Source organism: Cibotium barometz, chromosome 32 (assembly GCF_041138505.1).
Source record: "Cibotium barometz isolate CiBa-2024 chromosome 32, ASM4113850v1, whole genome shotgun sequence".
NCBI lineage: Eukaryota > Viridiplantae > Streptophyta > Polypodiopsida > Cyatheales > Cibotiaceae > Cibotium > Cibotium barometz.
The window spans coordinates 12,582,912-12,604,175 of NC_141077.1; the positions used below are offsets into that span (position 1 = coordinate 12,582,912).

General features: G+C 45.3%; 1 protein-coding gene across 2 annotated transcripts in view; it reads right to left on the minus strand.

Moving 5' to 3' along the window:
- The window catches only part of LOC147619835 (DNA-directed RNA polymerases IV and V subunit 2-like), a 114,189-nt gene that overhangs the window by 8,852 nt on the left and 84,073 nt on the right, over positions 1–21,264 (minus strand). For both annotated transcript variants that reach the window (XM_086825679.1, XM_086825678.1), the window contains 2 exons: positions 16,986–17,267; positions 6,606–7,531 (listed from right to left, as the gene is read on the minus strand). In XM_086825679.1, the coding sequence (XP_086681805.1) occupies positions 6,606–7,531; positions 16,986–17,267 (1,208 nt within the window). The remainder of the gene's footprint in view (positions 1–6,605; positions 7,532–16,985; positions 17,268–21,264) is intronic.

Consider the following 21,264-nt stretch of genomic DNA (forward strand, 5'->3'; position numbering starts at 1 on the left):
GAAGAAGGCAACAAAGAATTCAACCATCAGACTATCCCAACCAAGTGACTTCCAATGTCCCATGCCATATAATGTATGTGTCCGCTCTTCCTTAGTGAAGAAAAGAAATATCTCAAAGCAGATACATTGTCAACAATGGCATACACACAATTTAAGAAAAAAATTCAAGCATCATGAACATTAGTACCCGCAACAGATAAACTCAGAAATATGTGCTGATAATGGTTGAGACATTCAGTTGTTGCAAGCTCCATTTTTGTGGATGTCCATGTTCCATCAAATTTCTTAACACGCACAATTTTGTGTCTCTACCTATCAGTATACAAATATTATTTAGATGAGTAACCTTTATCTTGGATTTGCTTACATCTCGATCGGATTTGCCATTTTTGTATCTTTCTTTGTTAATTCACAGAGACACACACTTTGACTTCGCACAACACATTTGTTGATCTTGCGTAAGAGTTTGAAGATGGCTGAGCGTCGTGAGAAATTGGATTTGTTGCTTAGCCATTTCAACTCTTTCCCTGGCATTCGCAACATAGCACCTGCCATAGTTAGAAAATGACTATTTTCATTCGTTGCACAAAATGAAACCAAGCAATGTCAACATTATCTAACAACTGAGCAGGAATTGGAGAAATGGCATCATGTATTAAAGCTTTGAAGGCATCATGCGAGAGATAGCTGTTATTTATGTGTAACAATCTCTGACGCTGTAGAGGAGGTTCCCATAAGGGCATATGAAAATATAATGTCAACCACAGTGGTGTACAATCAGAGAGTGTTGAGGCATAATCAACTCGAAGCTTACATGAAAAGGAGCCATACTATCGAGTATGTAACAAATACCATCTGTCCAATCCAGCCCAGTATTGAGTAAGAGCATCATGGCGATAAGCGAATCCTAGAATTCCAGCCATGGTAGAAAGCCAAAGATCAGAGGCATGTATTTGTAGAATGAAATTGTTCCAAGCCTGACACTCAACATGTAACTTATGAGAGGAGCCAAATGTATTATCCTCCCTTTGTGGAGAGTTGTTAAAATCTCCACAAATAAAAGCATTTGTCAACAAGGGATAGGAATTGAAGAAACTCCAAATCCTTTGCCGCTCATGGGATCAACAACTAACCCCGGTCTCATTGCGGTTCCTTGGTCTTCCTTGGTCTTTAGCTTGCATAGGGACATCTTTTGGAGGTACCGGCCCTTCCGGGCTCTCCCGCCTTAGCTTCCACTTCTGTCACCGCCGCTTTTGATGGTGTACCCTGGGTTTTTGTGCTTCTTCCTGATGCATTGATTACTCACGATTATATCATGCTTTAAAGGCCTGACGGCTCTCATTTCAGTTAGAGGATGGAGACTGCAGGCAAACCTGACCAGTGTTGGATTTGTCATCGACAGGACCACATTGCTAGAGATTGTCCCACATTGAGACTCCACACTAGGAGGTGGCGTGGTCTTACCCAGCAGATGCCTCCTTCAGCTGCCCAAACTCCAGTTGCCCCTATGCCCCAAAAGACCACATAGTGTTGGGTTGTGGTTAACTGTGTATGCACATCTCCCCAATCCTGACCACTGCATGCAAGATGCACCAAGTGGCCAACTGGCCTCATCCCTAATGAACTCGTTCCACATAATAGGTTTTCGGTCAGCCTCATCCAAAGACCTAGGAAGCAGCCAAAATGGTCTCATGCTTCTCCATGCTCTAACAATGGTTGCAATAACTGTGAATAAAAACCGTGTGCTAGGCATTCAATCGCTCCAAACATGGGGTGTACATCCGGAAATCTGAGACAAGAAAAAATCCTTCCAAGGCTCAGTGCCTAGTAGGAAACCTTAGACCACAAGTTTGCAAAGCAACGCCCTGCATTGAACATCCGTATCAATAAAATTCAGCCCCCCCTCTCGTCTAGGCTAAATAACTATAAGCCAAGCTACCCTAGCACGTGTGTCTGTGGTGCCATCCAAACACAACCAAAGAAAATTGCTGATCAACCTTCGCAACAATTGACCAATGCACGCACGAGAGAAGCACCAACAACAAGAGGCAATAAACCAAGCCGAGGCAAGAAATACTTGATTAGCCACCAATGCTCCGAAGGCTAAATCTAATCTCCTGGAGCTCCAATGAAGAAGCTTCTTCGGGATACTCATAAGTACCAGAGCAAACTGTTGCGCGGGAGAAATATCAACCCCAACTGGCATCCCAAATATCTAGCAGTGCATTCTCGATTGATCCAAGTAAAACCAAGCTCTACACCCCAAGCAAATCTTGGCGAGTTGCTAATCCAAAAACCAACAGATTTGTGCCAATTAATGAGTTCTCCTGCTGCCAAACAAAACTCTTCTAGTGCCACCCAGAAGGAACATAAACATGTGTGAGGCCTCCAAGAACATGGCTGTGTCATCATCTAACTCAGAGTCAACCAACTCCTCTTGACTACAAAGAGGCAACCTCAACCCAGAAATACGAGCAGTGAAGTGGGAGGAAGATGCTCATGGCCTCTGCAACTATGATATATAATAATGGGGCTAAAGAGCAACCCTCTCGTACTGTGCGAGAGATCTGAAACCGCTCTCCTCTATCACCGCGCAAGCGAGCACACTACTGTGGGCATCACGATACATGCATGGAACTCCCCTGATACATCTCTGAGAGAAACACATATGGATAAGAGTACCTTGAAGGAAGTCCCAGTCATAGTTGTTTCTCGTACCGGTACGAACCCATTCGTACCGTACGGTGCGATTTTTTTAAAATTTTTAATTTTAAAAACCCCCCCTCCCCCCCACACCTTGCGAAAAAAATTCCAAATGCTAAAAAAAATATAGAAATCCTGCTTAACGAAGATCCCAAATGCCCGCAATACTTCGCAACTTTCGTGTCCAGTCAGTATTCCATATGGGGTTGCTCAAAGACCTAAAAAATCTAGCAAGGTAGACTAAAAAATCTAGCAAGGTAGATTGGTAGTGTACACTTCATTGGTAGGATGAGAGAATCCTGCTACATCACTTGGAGATCCCTGGTATAGGGAGGCTAGACAATCAGATCCTCAAGTGATGTACGAGGGAGAAGATTTGGACATGGCCATTTTGATCTAGAGAGGAGTCCCTAAACCTATCACCCTAGGTGCATTGCTCGTATTTGTGCAAGGATGGTTCCTTAGTCATAAACGCTACACTAGGAGACCTTTGGTATTGCATTACCCATGCAGGTTCTTTTTTGGAGACAATTGGGAGATCCAACTGGGAGAGACACATCTCCATGTTCTGGTTCCTCAAGCATTGTAGACTCCTCCCCCCCCAACCTTCCCTCACATTAAAGCTTGAAGCTCCATAGTTTGTAAGTGTTAATAAAAAAACCGTATTTTATCGTACGGTATCCGAAAATTTCATATCGTACCGAAAATTCCCGTACGGTATCGTCGTATCGTGACAACTATGGTCCCAGTCCACTCTATCATAGACCTTCTAAAAATCCAAAAGCAGAATGGCTAAAGACTGATTACTCACTTTGGTCCATTCCACGGCCTCCCAAAACGAGAAAATGTTATCAAATATGCTCCTTCCGTATAAGAATCCATTCTGAGTATCATGAATGACATCCTGCAAAATAGGCTGCAATATAATGCTCAGTGCCTTACCAAGAATCTTATATGCACTCCCAAGTAAGGTGATAGCCCCAGATATTGGCATAGGATTTGGCATTCATACAGAAGGAGCCTAATCTCTAATTTCTTTTGGTTGTTCTTACATGGTGGTTTCCCCACCAATCAATGGATATCGGTTTTCGGTGTAACACCTACCTGCCTGAGATGTGCGGCGAATTCTGAGACTATACAACACTATTTATGGGGATGCAAAAGTGCAAACTATATTTGGGGTTCTATAGCCCAACTTAGGGGCAAGTTGAGTGGTTGCGTCATGTATGTTACTTGTGGGGCAGTTGCTTGGCTTTCCTAGTCTGGTCTGCAGCTTTTGTACGAGGGCAGTGATCCAGACATTGCTATTTTCATTCGTAGAGGTATTGCCCAGTATGGTTTGTTGTACGATATCTCTCACTCACATTATACACCCCCAGACAAAGGATTGACACCTGTTGGGAGATTGTTGCCATTATTATAGCATAGTAGATTTGGAGAGCTAGATGCATGGAGGCAATTGAGGGTGTCTAGATTTCATGGCACCATGATGCTCAATCGTTGAGATCACCTTACATATTGGGGTGCTTCTATTCAGGCTTATAGCCGTGATTGTTGTATGCCTTTCTCATACTTAATAGAAGTTTCTTCCTTGAAAAAAAAGTGTATGGATTTGCAAGATTTACATGCCTGTGGGAGATATGGTCTACAAGGAACACTCTGGTCTTTGTTAATGATGGCATGCAAAGTGTAGATCCTAAGAAAGTTATTTGTTTAGTGAAAGCTAACATTGCTAGTCTAGTGAGTATAAACAGACTGGAGTCAGATGCAATGAAACTACTCACAAAGAGGATTTTGGATTGAGCAGTTTCTATGGGTAGTTCTTCTCTTGATTGTTTGAGAAGACTATCCCACAGTTTATATGTACTCTTTTCTTATTATTAATAAAAATGCATCTTCACTAAAAAAAAAAAAGAAGAAAAAAAGAGTATGGATGATATCACTCCATATATTACTAATGCACTGAGACTCAAAAATTTGGACACCCTCAATTTCCTGCATTCATCTAGCTCTCCAGATCTACCATGCTGTAATACTAGCAACAATCTCCCAACAGGTGTCAATCCTATGCCTGTGGGGTGTATAATCTCAGTGAGGGACATCCTACAAAAAAACATGTTGGGCAACACCTCTATGAATAAAAATAGCAATGTCTGTATCACTGCCCTCGTAGAAAAGCTGTGGACCAGACTGGGAAAACCAAGCGATTCCCCCCCGAGTAACATACATTGCGCAGCCACTCAATTTGCTCATAAGTTGGGTTATAGAACCCCAAATACGGTGTGCATTGTTGCATCCCCATAAACAATGTTGTATAGTCTCAGAATTTGCCGCACGTCTCGGGCACGAAGGTGCTACACTGAAAATCGATCTCCATTGATTTGTGGAGAGACTACCATGTAAAAACAACCAAAAGAAATGAGAGATCTGGCTCCTTCTGTATGAATGCCACCTTCTGTATGAATGCCAAAGCCTTTGCCAATATCAACACTGTATCACTGGAGTGATGTCATAACTCTCCCAATGAGGCCCGAGAGTAGGGATCCTATGCATTTGTCGAATGATGAGAAGCATGGCATTCTAGACAATGAAACTGAAAAAGGGTTTTTATGTAAAAAAAACAAAGAAGATACTTCTATTAAGTATGAAAAAAGGCATACAACAATCACGGCTATAAGCCTAAATAGAATAGAATCACCCCGATATGTAATGTGATCTCAGCCACCACTGAGGAGCATCATGGTGCCATGAAAGACTTGTGGGACTAGAGGAAAAGAAAATGCCATGGTTCCACTCAAGAATAAATACAACGTGCTTGAGTGGAACCCCTGAATACGAGCCCAAATAGAAGCATCAATCCACTCTCACTCACCTAGATCCCACTGAAGATATTTGATCACGAGTCTTCCAGTGGATCGGAGAGTTGCATCCATTTAGCATCCTAGGGGCTCTCGCATATGAATTGATCAGATTGATGCAACTATACCGCACGAGTGGCTCTCTGGGATCTTTCATGGAGATTATCATTTGAGATGGCTGGGAGCTTTTTCTAGGATAGGTGTACCTTTGCACGTCATTGCTCTCCCGGGCAAGGAGGATACAGATTGCATCATCTATTCTATCATGCTTGGATAGAGATTGAGGAGATGTAGCATGAAGGAGATCATCCCACACACCAAGCTTAGTCCAATGAGGATTGTTGGTTGTTCGGGGAAGCACTGGTTCATTGATCCCTCTCCTCAGATAGTGACTCATGGCTCGTGGTGTTTGTGGCAAACAAACTATATCTAGTCTCCTCATATGTATAGAATCCCATAAACATCTCCATTTATGAAGATTGCAAATACCGTGTAAATTATAGGTAACACACTTTATTGGAAGTATTTTATAGGCTCGGAGGCGCCTCGCTTCTACAACCTCTCCATTCTAGACAGCCCCATGGCGGAGATACTTGATCTAAGGAGAGGGCAACACTTCAGCTGATCAGCAAACATGGATCTACCTGATATACATTTTCCAGTATTTTCTACTCAGTATCATCTCGGAGTCTTCCAATTCTGTTCTTATAACTGTAAGACAATCACTTTATTGTACTGTTTAGGCTCATTTAGTTGTTCTCTTTGATGAGACACCAACTTCAGATGTCCTCTCAGTTTTGGTCTCATAGGCCATTATGGCCTCTTAAAGACGTTAATATATCATTTCATTTCTCTCTCTCTCTCTCTCTCTCTCTCTCTCTCTCTCTCATCACATACACACATGGTTCTGTATAGAAGGTACCCCTTACTTGTGCACTCTAGGACTTAAGGGCTCTTTGTGCATCTGAGACTATGTTTTTACCCCATAGTATGAGAAATTCTCCTTCAAAAAGAGCAACATTTGACTCACATGGAATAACTTACCTGTAGTATTGCCCATTTTGTTTGACCACACATGGAACTGGAAGACGTATCTGCTGAAGGTGAGACAAGGTATCGAGCAAGTTATTACGTTTCAGTGTGGCAACCACCCCACTGGTACGACCTGCCCAATTCCCAGTAGACAAAGCAGTTGTAAACCCATTTGTTATAATGGACCCATCAATATGGCACTGCAATTGCTGCATGAAGCTTTCTGCGTTTGCAGTTGTTTTATCCAGCTTTTTTTGTAAGTTTTTTTGAAATTGATACACCAGTTGCTTTAGCTGCCGGCTAAAAAGGCTGCCCGCCAATTCAACACGCTTGTTTTTAAATTCATCTCTACTGTCTGGTTTCCGCCGCCCAAGAAAGCATGACAAGAGGCAATGAAACATGTAACCCAAAAGCATGGCTTTCTGTGTATCAGCGTTTTCAAGATGAGGAAAGAGGTTCTTGTCTAAAATCTCCTGGACTGATGCTTGTAGGTGAACATACTTTTGGAGACAATGCATGGCATGTTGTTTGCTTTCGGTAGATTCTTCATATACAGAATCCTCTTTGCTTACTTTTTGGAACAAACCCATCTCTTCATCTGCTTGGTACAAAGAGGGAACCACTAGATTTCCCATTTCACTATCGCTGGCGTCCTCACAAACCCTCTCAACCAGTACCTTATCATTGGCGACCCCAAGTGCTCGGAACAAGATGACTGCCGGGACAGGACTTTTGAGTCCGAAGAACTGAATTGTAAGAAACGGTATTCCTCGCTGAGTCTTGGACTTCGTATTAGAAAATATGATCCTTGCTGTAGTCTTGATCTGCCTTATCGGCTTTTTGGTACTTGATGATGTAAATGTGCAAGTGAAACCTTCATCTTTTCTCAATGATGTGCACAAAATTCGGTGTAGAATCCGTTCTTGAGAACTCAATACCTGTTTTTATGAACTTCTATCAATATCAGTACATACACCTATATCTAACAAAAATTACCACTATACAATCAGACCTAGAGTTCCAAATCACCAAACTCATAAAAAATAATGGGTGTTTGCATGATTAGGGTATGGATTGTCAATATACTTATGCAGCACATTGTCAAATCACAGCAAATGTATTTGAAAGCATAGTAAATAATGTTTAACAAAATTAATAATTGAACTTTCATTTAATTCTCTTCAACAAAAAAATGGAAGAGAAGGTAGATGCCCAAGCAAAAAAAACATCCAATTCAAAAGACACTGGTCAAACAAAGGCCAGCCAAGGTAGTGTAAGAGACGTTGGATGAAGAGACAATCGATCTTAACCTAAATTTCATGGGAATTGAGTCCTTAGATGAGACATCCCCTCTTAAGATGATCAGTAAAGTGAGAACACATTCCTTAGGGATGCTCCTCTTTAAAAAGAGTAAGGCCATGAAGAGCTCCCGTGAGCCTTCGAGCTGGAAACCCCCCCTCCCATTCGGCCCACGTGTGTGTTCCCCCCTCATGCCTGCCCTCTGTCCTTTGCCTATGCCTCCCCCCCCCCCCCCCCCCCCCCCCGCCCCCCCGCGGTGCCCCCTTGCATTGCTCTAGGGTCTTCCCTGTTCTCATTTTGGCACCAGCATGCCATTTCTGGTTATTCCCCCTCGAAGGACTCCATGCCTCCATCTACCCCAACTCAGACCACTCCCCAGTGTCATTTTTCTGTAGCAGATCTGCAACTCCTAGTGTAAGATAATATTACCACAAACGAATGATCATGAAACAAAGGCACTTGATGCAAGAGAGATGGAGAATAATACTGAATTCCTATTGCAGTATTCCAAACCAAATTTACAAATTGATGGCATCTTCCCACCCGTGTGCTCCGAAAAGGAGTTCTGATGGCGTTCTAGGTAGACTCTAGACAGAGGATGGCATGCACATAAAAGGATGCTCAACACAATAAAGATAAATCTAAACTCAGTGATCTCAATATGACTAAGAAGGTTGACGAACTAGTCTATATTTATACAAGGTTAGTCGTATCGTATGCGGCCACCCTTCAACTGGTCCAAATAGACCAAATCAACCACATCACCCAACAAGATCCATATTATACTACAACAAAGACCTACTGTACATGCGTAACTTCCAGACCCATCCAAGGTTGTCTGGGTGCCCGTGTTGGCCTGCAACCCAAGGACAAGGTGTCCCACGAATATCTCCTTGTACCTTGGTGTGTGGCCAGTCGGCCTGCCCTTATATGCATCCTACTTGGCATGATGCCAAGACTACATAAGCTGTCTCCTAACCATCCGGCCAAACATGGCTAACATCCAAGTGTCTAAACTAGGGACTGTCCGCCGCTTGGGTGCTCAACCCAGCTCCGCATACATTGAAGAATACCGAACCTCTTAGACTCAGATTCCCACATCTTCCTCCCGCATACTGGCCGATTCTGGAAACATTGGGTCAGATTTTGGGCTAGTCATGCAGGTGCCCCCTATCCTTTGCCTTGCCAACCTCTACCACCCAGGTGGTCTTTGTCTCGGCGGACATTGTCCTCGGTTATGGTGCATGCTCCTAAAAGTGAGCTTATTGCAGACTTTGTGTTGCTTCTGGGACCGTTGAAGCAACGATGGAGATTGTAGGTAGACCTAGACAGTGCCAGCTCGGGTCTGTCACCAGCAGGAGTAGAACACCACGTTCTTGTCCTAGGAATGATTTCCTAAGAAAGGCATTTTTTCCATCCAAAAATACAAATAAATAAGGCAGTCTAAAAGCAAGACAACTTTTGTGTCCTCTTCTTGTATCTCAAATTTGCACCGTCTCCTTAACCCCTAGCCTTGGGGCAATCCATGGCAAAGTACATAGTATTTTTTGTTTTAGTTCAGGTTGTCTTTTTTCCAGAAAGGAGACTTCTATTAAGTATGAAAATTTTTTACAAAATGGAGATTTCACACCAAGAAAGGTGGATATCTCAACCAATCAGGAGCCCTGTGCTGCCAATAGGGTCCCGAATGAGAGGATGTGAAAAAGATACCAATGTCCCACTCTCTCATAAACTGGCCACGCTTCCTCTCCGCAGCCCTCGAAGATCCCTGGATTCTGGCCCAGGTAGCCATGATGGTGTGAATAATATCACTCCAAATCCTGCAAAGACACTGAGAAACAAAAACGGGAGTATCCTCAATAGCCTCGGTGCATCTAGCCTTCCAGATATTCCAGGCTGAGATGCTAGCAATAATCTCCCAAGAACTGTCTAACCTCTGTGCCGGAGGGACAAAGTGTGAAAGTGGCAAATCCTGAAGACAACACTACCGAGCAACTCCTTGCCTAACCATAATGGCCAAGCTCCTGTCAGTCCCCTCGAATCTCAGCTGTGGCCCAGACTGTGTCAACCAAATGATAGAACCAAAAGAAATGATAGCATCCCTCTTAATCCTACCAAAGAGGTGAGCAATCGTAGACCAAACCCTCTGTGCTTCCCTTCATTCCCATAAACAATGGTAAACTGACTCCGAAACTCCTGCACATCTAGGGCATGCTGGGCAAGCACCAGTAACTGACCTCCACTGATTGGTGGCCAGACCACCATGAAGAGAAACCCAGATAAAGAAGGAAATCTGTGGCTACCTATAAGAATGCCACAATCTCCGCCAAAAAACCCTCTGAATGTCAGTCGAAATGCCGTAAGATTCCCAATGGGGTCTAAGAGTAGGGACACTCTGAATGTGTCCCAAGATAAGATGTTTGGCATTCCGCACCATATAATTGAAAAAAGGCATGCTTTTCAAGGGGTTACAAGCATCCTTCCACACCCACTCACTGGGGTCCCAATGCAAATGTCTGATAGGGCAGCCACCATACAACCAAAGGCTAACACTCTCTGTGATCATCCCAGAGAGGGGGGGTCAACAAAAACGTGCTTCCCTAACCTACCAACAACTCTGACTGGACGAATCTGGGACCCTCAATAAGGTCCTGCACGTCACATCTCTCCAACTGCCATCCATCCTGTACAGAAAAGAAGACCGGTACATCATCCTCCCTAGGCAAGAAGAGACCCATAACCTGAAGAGGAACACCTGTCCCAGAAAAAGGCCCAAACCAAGAATGATGATGGTCTTCCAAGAAAGATCCAGTAATCCAGTGGTTGGGAATGGCTGTGTCAATCTGTGCAATCCTCTGACTAGAGCCTCTCAAATGCTGTGTGAGATCCAATCTCTGTACCTCGGTGAGGCTCTGAAACCTCTTCCAAGCCAACACTGAAGGGCAAAGCGTCTCCCAGCCAGCCCAAAGAATATGCATAGCTAGCCCAAGAGGCCTACCATGCACATCTAAGATCAAATCATTCCACAGAATGGGCTGCCGGTTAACTTCCTCTGCTGAACGCAGGGGAATGTGTACCAAAAAACTCCTCATGCAGTCCCAGGCCCGTAGGAGGGACCTAACTAGGCGAGATGAAGGGAAGCGGTGAACTGCATCCGAAAAACTAAAGCGTGAGCTGAGAGTCTAGTCACCTCCGCGAACAGGGACACACTTCATGATCTGCTGCATGTGAAAGTCCTTCCATGGCTCAGAGCCTGGAAGAAAGCCCCTAACAACCAGCTTACACAGCAAAGCCTTACATTGCACCTTAGGGTCAATGATATTCAATCGCCCTTCTTGCTTCAGCTTGATAATGGTTTCCCAGGCAACTCTAGCCCTGGTGTGTGCATTTCCATCAAGCCCTGACCAAAGAAAGTTCCGAATAAGGCGATGAAGCTATCCAATGTAGCCCTTATGAAAAATCCAGCACGAAGCGATAAACCAAGTCGTGGCTAGCAAAACTTGGTTAACCACCAAAGCTCTAGAGGCCAAGTCGAGCTTCCTCCTACTCTAGTGATGGAGTTTGCTTTTAATGCTTAAGAGCACAGGAGCAAACTGTTGTGCAGGGGAGATGTCAACGCCCACCTGACAACCAAGGTATCTAGCAGAGCATCCTCTCTCAAACCAACATTTGTACCCCAATTTGCAAGAGGAGAATCACTGATCCAAAAACCGACTGACTTATGCCAATTGATAGTAGCTCTTGCTGCCAAACAAAAGGCCTCCAAGGCTGTCCAGAAAGCACATAAACAAGCATTTGAAGCCTCAAGGAACAACGCCATATCATCTGCTAACTCAGAGTCCAAAAACTCTTCCTCTGTACATAAAGGCGGCCTAAGACCCACAACACCAGGGGCAGCCCTAAGAAACCTGCTCATAGCCTCAGCTACAATGAGGTACAGAAAAGGGGCAAGGGGACAGCCCTGCCTCACTGAACGAGAAATCTGAAAACGCTCACCACGCCCCCCACAGGCTAAAACAGTGCTATGAGCCTCCCTGTATAGGCAGCACACCCCTCTGATCCAGTTTTGGGAAAACCCCATGTGTGCCATAGTGCCCTCCAAAAAATCCCAATCCACTGCGTCGTAAGCTTTTTCAAAATCAAGCAAAAGAATGGCAAGAGGCTGCTGACTAGCCTTTGCCCACTCGACAGCTTCCCAGAAAGAAAAGATGTTATCAAATATACTCCTTCCTTGGAGGAACCCATTCTAGGTATCATGGATAGTCCTTTGGAGAATCGGCTGCAACCTTATACGCAAGGCTTTAGCTAAGATTTTATATGCAGATCCAAGGAGGGTGATGGGCCTCCATTGCTTGATGTCAGTCTTGTCCCCACTCTTGGGGATAAGGTGAATCAGCCCCTCCGTGAGGTATGCATAGTTGCAAACATTCTCGAATGCAAGGCTTTGCAAACGTTTGCAAACGTTTGCAGTTTGCATCCCTTTGCAAACTTTGCCTGCAATTTTTTTAACACTTACAATTTTTTAAAACTTTGATGATGAGAGACTTGTTTCTTCACAAGAGGCTCGTGAGTCTATGGAGGATGAGGAAGAAGAGGACATGCATGCAGTTGGTAGTGAGCAGGCTGAAGCTGATATTGTTGAGACAGATGAGGATGCTACTTCATCTTCTTCCTCTGAAGAGGAAGATGATGAATGATCACGATTCACCATGTACATGACCTCTCACACACGGGCACTTTTTACCTTGGCTGGACAAGGGTTTTTTCCCGTGTGAGCACACTACACTTTTAGTGTGTTGGGCTCTTTGCCTTGGGACTACAGTCTGGTACTCTGACTTATGTACTTCACTCTTTATGTGATAATATGAGTATTGAGTACATTTCCAGCACTCTTGAGTCTTGAGTCTTAAGTTCTAAATTCTAACATCTTTTAAGTTTCAAGCTTTCAAGTTTTTCATTGTGTTTTCAAGCATTGACTTTGAACATTCTATTTATGCCCAAAAAAATAATTTTTTTACCCGCCACGAATGCGAATGCATCCACCCTCGATGCATTCTTTTGCAAACTCGGCATTCTCGAATGCGAATGCACGAATGCAAAGAATGCTTGCAACTATGGAGGTATGGAGGCATCATACCCGACAACCACATTTCCTGAAGGGCAACAGTGAAAGCATCTCCAATATGATCCCCAAAAAGAATAACGAAGGCGGGAGAAAGACCATCATCCCCGGGGCATGAACCACTGGAAAGAGCATGCAGTGCGTGAAGGAATTCATCCTTCGAGAAAGAGGCATCCAGGGACGAACACATAGCATCTGTAATGAGCCTCGGCATGCACTCCCAAACATTCTGCCGTGCCACATCTCTCTGAGGGGAGGGCACCTCTGCAGTCAACAAAGATCGATAAAATTCTGAAGCAATATCCCTCACCTTATCAGGCTCAATCTGAACCTCACCCTGCGATTCCTGCAAGTACCTACTATGGGAAGGCCTGTGTGCAGAAAAAAACTCTTTGTTGCATCTGCCACCCATCTGAGTCCAAAAGGCCTCGTTCGCATGAAAGGAGAACTCAGCCCTCCTGTCCATGGCCAACTGCACCTCTACTCTAACTGTGGTCAACAGGTCTGTAATCCAAGTCGCATGTGGATGCTTTTCATGTTCCCTCTGAAGAGCAGCAATCCTATGCCTAATAGCTCTCTCCTTGTCCAGAACCTCTTGCTTCTTAGACAAGGCAATGCTATGATAATGATGGCTGGTCCTCTCAAGAGCTAGCGCAATATTGTGACGAGGATCAGGACCGTCACAAGATCTCCATATCTCTCTGATCTCAAGGGAAATGTCAGCATCTACATAAAGAGACTCAGGGATACGGATACGGGGAGAGACCGAGCGAGCCCCAGGCTCCCTGAGACACAAAACGATGGGACAATGATCGGATTTGGTGGTGCCAGGCATAATAGCAATGGTGCCTCCTCTGTCCAAGGACCAATCATCCACATAAAACCTATCCAAACGTGCAAAGATGCTCTCATCCCCGCTCCTGCGGTTATGCCAAGAGAAAGATAAGGAATTTGGCCTTCTCTGGAAGTCATCCTCAATCCAGCAATCCCTGCCAAAAAAGGAAAGCGTGAACCTCTCCCATGAGGCTCGCTCCAAAGGGTGTAAACCCCCTTCGCGTCCACCCTTCTTGTCAGAAGGTTGCTCAACCATATTAAAATCTCCTCCCACTATCCAATGATCAACCTGGGGAATGACATTTGTAACGGTGTCCCAAAAGGCCACCCTTTCACCTCTCACGTTAGGTGCATAGATATTCAAAATTCCCAATTTCTGACCCTCAAGCATGATCAAGATCCACTGCACTCTAGCAGGGATGATAACACCGTGCCCAATAACATGAGGTATAATAGATGCTACCAGTGAAATACAAGCACCCCTTCTAGTCCCAACTGCCGAGGCCCAGAAGGTGTGGCCATAAAGCATCTTACTAGTTTTGCCACATTGAGATCTATCCAATTTGTGTTCCTGCAACAAAAGCCCATTCGTAGACCCTCCTGTAACAGTAGGGTGAAGCTGGTCCTTAAGAAGCCGCTTCCTACCACGAGTGGGAAGCCCTCCAAGGCCCTGAACATTCCATGAGACGATTCTCATGGAAGAGAAGAGGGTGTTTAACCCCCGATCTAAGAAGACGATGGGCAGCCTGAGGACACCTCTCATTATGCTGGAGGACGGGAAAAATCCACAGGGCAAAGTCCACTGACATGCCCTTGTCCGAGGCCCTGCACCCTGCCTGCATATATACGAGAAACCTGTTCGCCGTGCGGGGCATCAAGGGCAATGGCATCATGCTCAAAATCCTGCAATACATGATCCCCACTGTGCTGAACATCCTACATATCACCCCCTCCAAGTAGAGAGGACTTCACAAAATCATCCTAATCAGAAATATCATCTCTCTGCAAAGATGCATCAACTGACACATCCCTCTGACCAGAAACATCATCTATCTGTACATGATCCGAGGAAGCCTTCCCATCAATCGCACCAGGGAGGCGGGCGTGAGAGACAACACGCCATACCTGGTGGACTGAAGGACGGGAAGGAACCAAGGGAGGTGGCGCCTGAGAGGCACGCTTATGAGGCCTCTTGCAACCTCGAGCCCAAGGACAATCTCGAGCAAAGTGACCCTGTTGGTGACAAACCCAGCACTGATTGGGTTTACCTGCAATCTCCATACGTTGCTTCAAAGGGCCACAAGGGCCCGGAAGCAAGACATAGTCCTCAAAGAGCTCAATGTCACGGGCAAGAACCATGACCTTTGGGACAGCATCCGCCGAGGCAGTGACCGCCTGGGCAGAAGATGTCGGCAAGGCGTGAAGGGGGGGCACTTGAAGAACAAGCCCAAAGGCAGACCCGATGGCCTCTAACATAGGCCAATATGCACGCGGAAGACCTAGAAATCTGAGAGTAATCGAGAAGCGGTTCCGGTCTTCCTCAACAGGGTCAAAATAGCTGGAGTAGGGAAGAAAAAATATCTTCCTCGGGCCCAATGGCAAAGGACTTCCCTTCAAAACCTCTAAGGCTGCATCCTCAGAATCAAAATCCACTTGGAAGAAACCTCTTCCAAGCAATCTGACATCTCCAAAGTGTAGAGCGAGGTCAGAGGGCAGAGCCGCCAGGACCCAATCCCGAGCCTGGAGACGGGACGGGTGAGATCCAAAGATTCTGGCAATGAGGGTCATTTTGGAGTCTTTCTCTATTTCAGCGTAGAGGACCGCGAGCTCGGCTTCGAAGAAAACAATGGTTCGCCCGGCCAAGGGAGAATGATAAGCCATGATGCTAATCGAAGAAAAAGGCTGACTTGAACCCGGATGAGGAGCAATCCGAACCCGGATGAGGAGCAATCCAAACCAAGGGGAAGAGGAAGGCGTTGAGGTGGAGGAAAGGAAAGGAGGGAGGAAAAGGGAACAGGAAAAAAGGAAAAGGGAGGCAAGGGAGAGGCTGAAATTTTAGAGGCGAAGAGGGGCAGGGGAGGGGCAGCACAACAGCGCTGCGCTGAGGAAGGAGGGGATGCGATTAGAGGAGGGGAGGCAAAATGATGAATAGGAGGGCTAGGGCGGGCAAAGACAAGGAGGGGAGGTGGAGGAGGAAAGGGGGCGAAGCAGGAAGAGAAGCAAAATGGCGCAGCGAAGGAAAAAATGAGGAAGAAGGAGGGGGCAGCGAAGAGGGAGGGACGCAAAGGCAGAGGCGGAAGGGAACGATTCAGGCGATGGAGGAGCGCAGCGAAGGAGGAGGGAGGGGCGCAGATTGGGGAGCACAGGAAAAAACGAGGAAGAAGGAGGGGGTAGCGATGAGGGAGGGAAGCGAAGGCAGAGGCGGAAGGGAACGATTCAGGCGATGGAGGAAGGAGGGGCGCAGCGAGGGAGGAAGGAGGGGCGCAGTTCGGGGAGCTCGCGGTTTCCTGCACCTTCTGGTGATCTTTTTTCTGTTCTCTTTTAGTTCATGTTGTGAATAGCCATGTTGATGTTGCAACAAATACAAACAAACTTCTTGAATTTATGCATGCAAGCTAATTGGCTGGCGAGGGCCATAAGCATTAATCATGTAAGTGTCTTTAATATGGCATTGCCATATTAATGAGTGCCAAGCAGTATGCCTACAACATTGGAAGTCATGGTGGTGGTGGATCTTATGATGTGCGCATTAAGTCTCAACCTTCATGCACTTGTCCTGATTTTCATAAAGACATGAAGGCTGAGAATCTGTAGCTAGGCTTTCTATGAGGGGACACCAACTAAACATACCATTCATGCAAATAGACACACAATGCAAGTCACCCCCTTGGATTTGGTCACATTGCAAAAGTCATGTTACTTCATAGGAGATACTGATTGAAGGAATTGGGCTCCACATTACACTATGGAGATTGCACCAGCACGGCACTCACTTGGATGTGCATTGGGAAAACTATGCCTTCATTTTTCTCGTCATTTTTTTAAGAGACTTCGACAAAATTATTTCCAAATGAAAAAAAATTCCTTGAATTTCATTTGTCCGAGATGTTTTCTAGAAGGGTAACCAAGATTCAAACCTTTTCTGAACCATTTATGATGAAATAACCCCCATTGTCAAAGTGGCAATGGCCTGCCCTAATGTGATCCTCCCTTCGCAAATCAGAAAAATAGCATATATTGGACATCACCATCACAGGGATCTTTCCTACGAAAACTCTCCTTAAAACCTCTTCTTTTTCAATCACTTTTGGCTTCCCTTCTGCTATCCTTGTATAGCAAGTCCTTTCTTTTTGCTTCTTGCGATGCCAAAAAAAACTGTTGCCATCTTCATCTTCTTCATCGATCCATAATGCACGAATCTGCACAACTTCATTGGTCAATTCATTCCAAAAAAACAAATCAAACTCCAAAACTTAAACTATTTTTTATAAGAGATACAACTTTAAAGACAAAAAGTTAGCTCTCTCACTGTTTTTTAAACACAATGTAGACATGCTTCTGTCAAAGAATATCATGCTGCAGTCTACATTTTCACCTATATATTTATGGCTGGCATCGAATATTTGATTACAAGATGCTTCATTTTTATGATTAAATATCATAACATTTCGGAGTTTTGGAGAATTTCTTCTCATGAATGCATCCATGTGGACACGCGGGTGGGCGTGCGTGACAGAGACAAAAAGCGGAGTGTGTGTGTGTGCGCACGCAGGCACGCATTGAATGACTTCTCTTTGAAGTACATCCTCCCCATGTTCATTGCTCCTTGGTAATAGAACACTGGTTTTTACTTTTTGAAAAAAGTGTGTGTGCATGCATTATGGACATTGGATTATCAATGTCACATGCAGTAGCTTCGGAGAAGATAGGTAACTTCAATGCTCAGAAATCAGCACACTTTACACAACGGAATTAACGCACAAAACTGAATGAAGATGTGCAGAAAAAAGAGAGAGAGAGGGAGAGATGGAGAGGACACAGTATTGAGTCCCAAATACCCTCTGTAGGGCGCCCACCACGGATGGTGTATTTGCTTTATTAGAATAATGTGAATCTGAAAAGAAAATGCAAAAATCTTGACCTTTCTTGGCTGAGAAATCTCTACCCTTGACTTGCATTCCTTCACCCCTTTGCTTTAGCAACTCCTTGGCTTGTCTAGCCCTTGTTTGCCTCGGCTCTTGGTGAAATATGAGATGAAACAATGGGATTGAGGGGCTCTCCTATTTATACTACTCCACAAAGGACAGTCGGCCAGCTATAAATCCAGGCGGCCAGCAACAAAATGTCCCACGACTGTAAATTCAGCATTACATCCTCGAAAAAATCCCATAAAGTATGCGCATCTCTTCTTGGCTGGCTGGACATCAGGCACATGCTTCTACATGGGCTGGACACTGTTTTGCACACAGTCTGGGGGCTGGGCAACCTGTATGGGCTACAGGCTGCCCCATACCTGCCCTACAGCCATACAAAGACTGTATCTCCTGAATGCTTGCCCTTAGCCTGCCCCTAGGGCTGTCCTACAGCCCCTCCATGGCTGGTGGGTTCAGTCAGGGGCCTTCCTGGCCCTCATGGGGGTGGTTTCACACTATCCCCATGCCCACACAAAGACCCGGGGTAGCCCTATGGGCTGGCCCCTTGTTCTAAAAGAAAACCCTAACTAACTACACAATGATCTAGCATCTGGTACCCTACCAGATACACAAAATCACTGACATCATTCCAGAGGGAGACTCACAACGCAGACTGGCACTGTTTCATGTGTAGGACAGTGCACACCTGACCTTGGACTCCTGTGCAGGACAATGCACAACTGACCTCGGACAACTGAGATGAATCCCTGGCTGACTCGTCCCCCGGACTGGGCTCACATGGGACCAGTTCACCATCCCAGGTCCTGCACCTTCTATACAAATATGTCTACGTGGCATCCAAGTGCGGGATGCACGTATCATCCCCTTCTGCTTAACTTGACGGAAGCTGCATAGCCTTCAAATAATCCGTCAATAATGCCGGATAGTCTTCGAAAAACTCTTTGTCAAGCCATACCGCTTCGTGGGTCCCTCAGTAATGAAACTTTGTGAGGAACTGTCTTAGTCTTCGGCCTGAGCCATGCTTGAAACGGTGCAGAAGGATCTGTTCTGGAACCATAACTTCTGCTTCATCAACAATATCTGGTTCCGTTTCGTCTTTGACTTCTGAAGGGATAGGACCTGCATATGGCTTTAACCAACTGATGTGAAACACATCGTGCATAGTCCAACTCGGAGGTAGCTTTAACTGCATAGACACCTCATTAATCTTTTTCCTGAGGGGAAAAGATCTAAAGCTCCTGAAAGACAACTTTGGGCATCGCTTGTCCACCTGTTTCAACCTTTGCTTCATAATCCGAAGATAAACCCAATCCCCTTTCGAAAACTTCATATCCCTTCGGTTTTTATTGGCCTGTCGAGTGTAGGCCTCTTGCACTTTAGCCAATCTGTCTTTTACTGACTCTAAAATCTCCTAGTAAGACTCTGTCACTCTGTTTGCTTCTGGTACTTAAGACGAGATCCTGGTCAACGACGACTAGAAAGGTCTTCCAAACGCTTCCTCATATGGAATCCTGCCAATAGCTGAAGAAAAAGAATCATTCAAAACAGCTTGAACCAAAGGCAAATATGATTCCCACCCACCTTGATGATCGTGGACATAACACTTCAGCACATCAAAGGCCAATTGGTTGTATATCTCTGTCTGGCCGTCCGTCTGTGGGTGGAATGCACTTGAAAATTTCAATTTAGTACCAAAGTTATCAAACAATGCCCTCCAAAAATGACTGGTAAACTTGGCATCTCGGTCTGACACTATGGTCCTAGGAATCCCGCCAATCGGGTACCAATGCTGAATGAGCAACTGGACAATATCCTCGGCGGTCACATTGGCCCTACAAGGAATAAGCATAACAAATTTGCTAAATCTATCAACGATAGTTAAGCACTGCGTATTACGCTTACTTGGACTGGGAGGCAGATTCGTGACAAAGTCCATCGAAATATCTTGGAAAGGACCCTCAAGAATTGGCAAGGGCTGTAACAACCCTATCTTCTTTCCACGAGGAGCTTTCACCTTTTGACAAATATCACAGCGTTGTACATATGTAAACACATCTCGCCTCATCTTTGGCCAATAATATTGCCATTCCAATTTCTCCATAGTCGAATTCATGCCCCTATGATCACCTATAATGGCGTCATGGGCATCACGGAGAAGAGTTGCCCTGAACGACTTCATGACACACAGTCGGCCTTTGTAGAAAAGCCAACCATCGCGTATCAGAAAGTGGAATGGTCCTGTGGCATCCAATGCTTGTTCCCACTGTGTACCGAATTCCTCGGAATCCGCGTACGTGGCTTCATGTCATCTAGTCCTGTACCAACAAGATCGAGTCTAGTGGTTTGAATCGTAGTCACTTGTCCCTTCCTGCTCAAAGCATCGGCCACTGGATTGGCCTTTCCTGGAAGGTACTCAATCATACCACCGAATTGCTGGAATATCTGACTCCAACGGTGTTGTCGATCACTCCACTATGCACTTGGAATTGTCTGAATCCAGCGTAATGCCTGATGGTCAGTGCAAACCTCAAAGTCTCGGCCATACAGAAAATGTTTCCAGTGTTTCAAGGCCTGTATAACTGCTAGGAGTTCACGATCATAGACTGAGTAGTTTTTCTTTGCGGACAGTAATTTACGAGACATGTAAGCTACTGTATGACCATTTTGTTGCAATACACCTCCAATTGCGATGTTACTCGCATCGGTGATCACCTGAAATGGCTCGTCCCACGAGGCAAGTGTATGACCATTCTATTGCAATACACCTCCAATTGCGATGTTACTCGCATCGGTGATCACCTGAAATGGCTCGTCCCACGAGGCAAGTGCTCCATTCAGCCTCTTGAGAATATAATCAATTCGAAGCATCAGGAATCTGCTCTTGATACTCAGCTTGTTGAGTGCATGATAATCGACACACAAACGGGAAGACCCATCTTTCTTCTTGACAAATAAGATCGGTGCTGCAAATGGCGACACGCTGGGGTAGATGAAGCCAGATTGCAACAATTCTTGGAGTTGGGGGTCCAACTCCGATTCCATTGCCTTGGAAAGGCGATACGAAAACTTGCTCGGGGGTTTCAAGCCTGGAAGGAGGTCAATCTTGTGGTCCTCCGGTCTGGACAAGGGGAGCTGGGGAGGGAGACTGTCCCGAAGAAAAATCTTATGTAACTTTTCATGGAGAGCCGAGTACTTCTTGGAAGCACTGGCCACCGTTTGGGCTATCTAGATGTAAATCATTGCACAATGTGCGCCTTTCCTG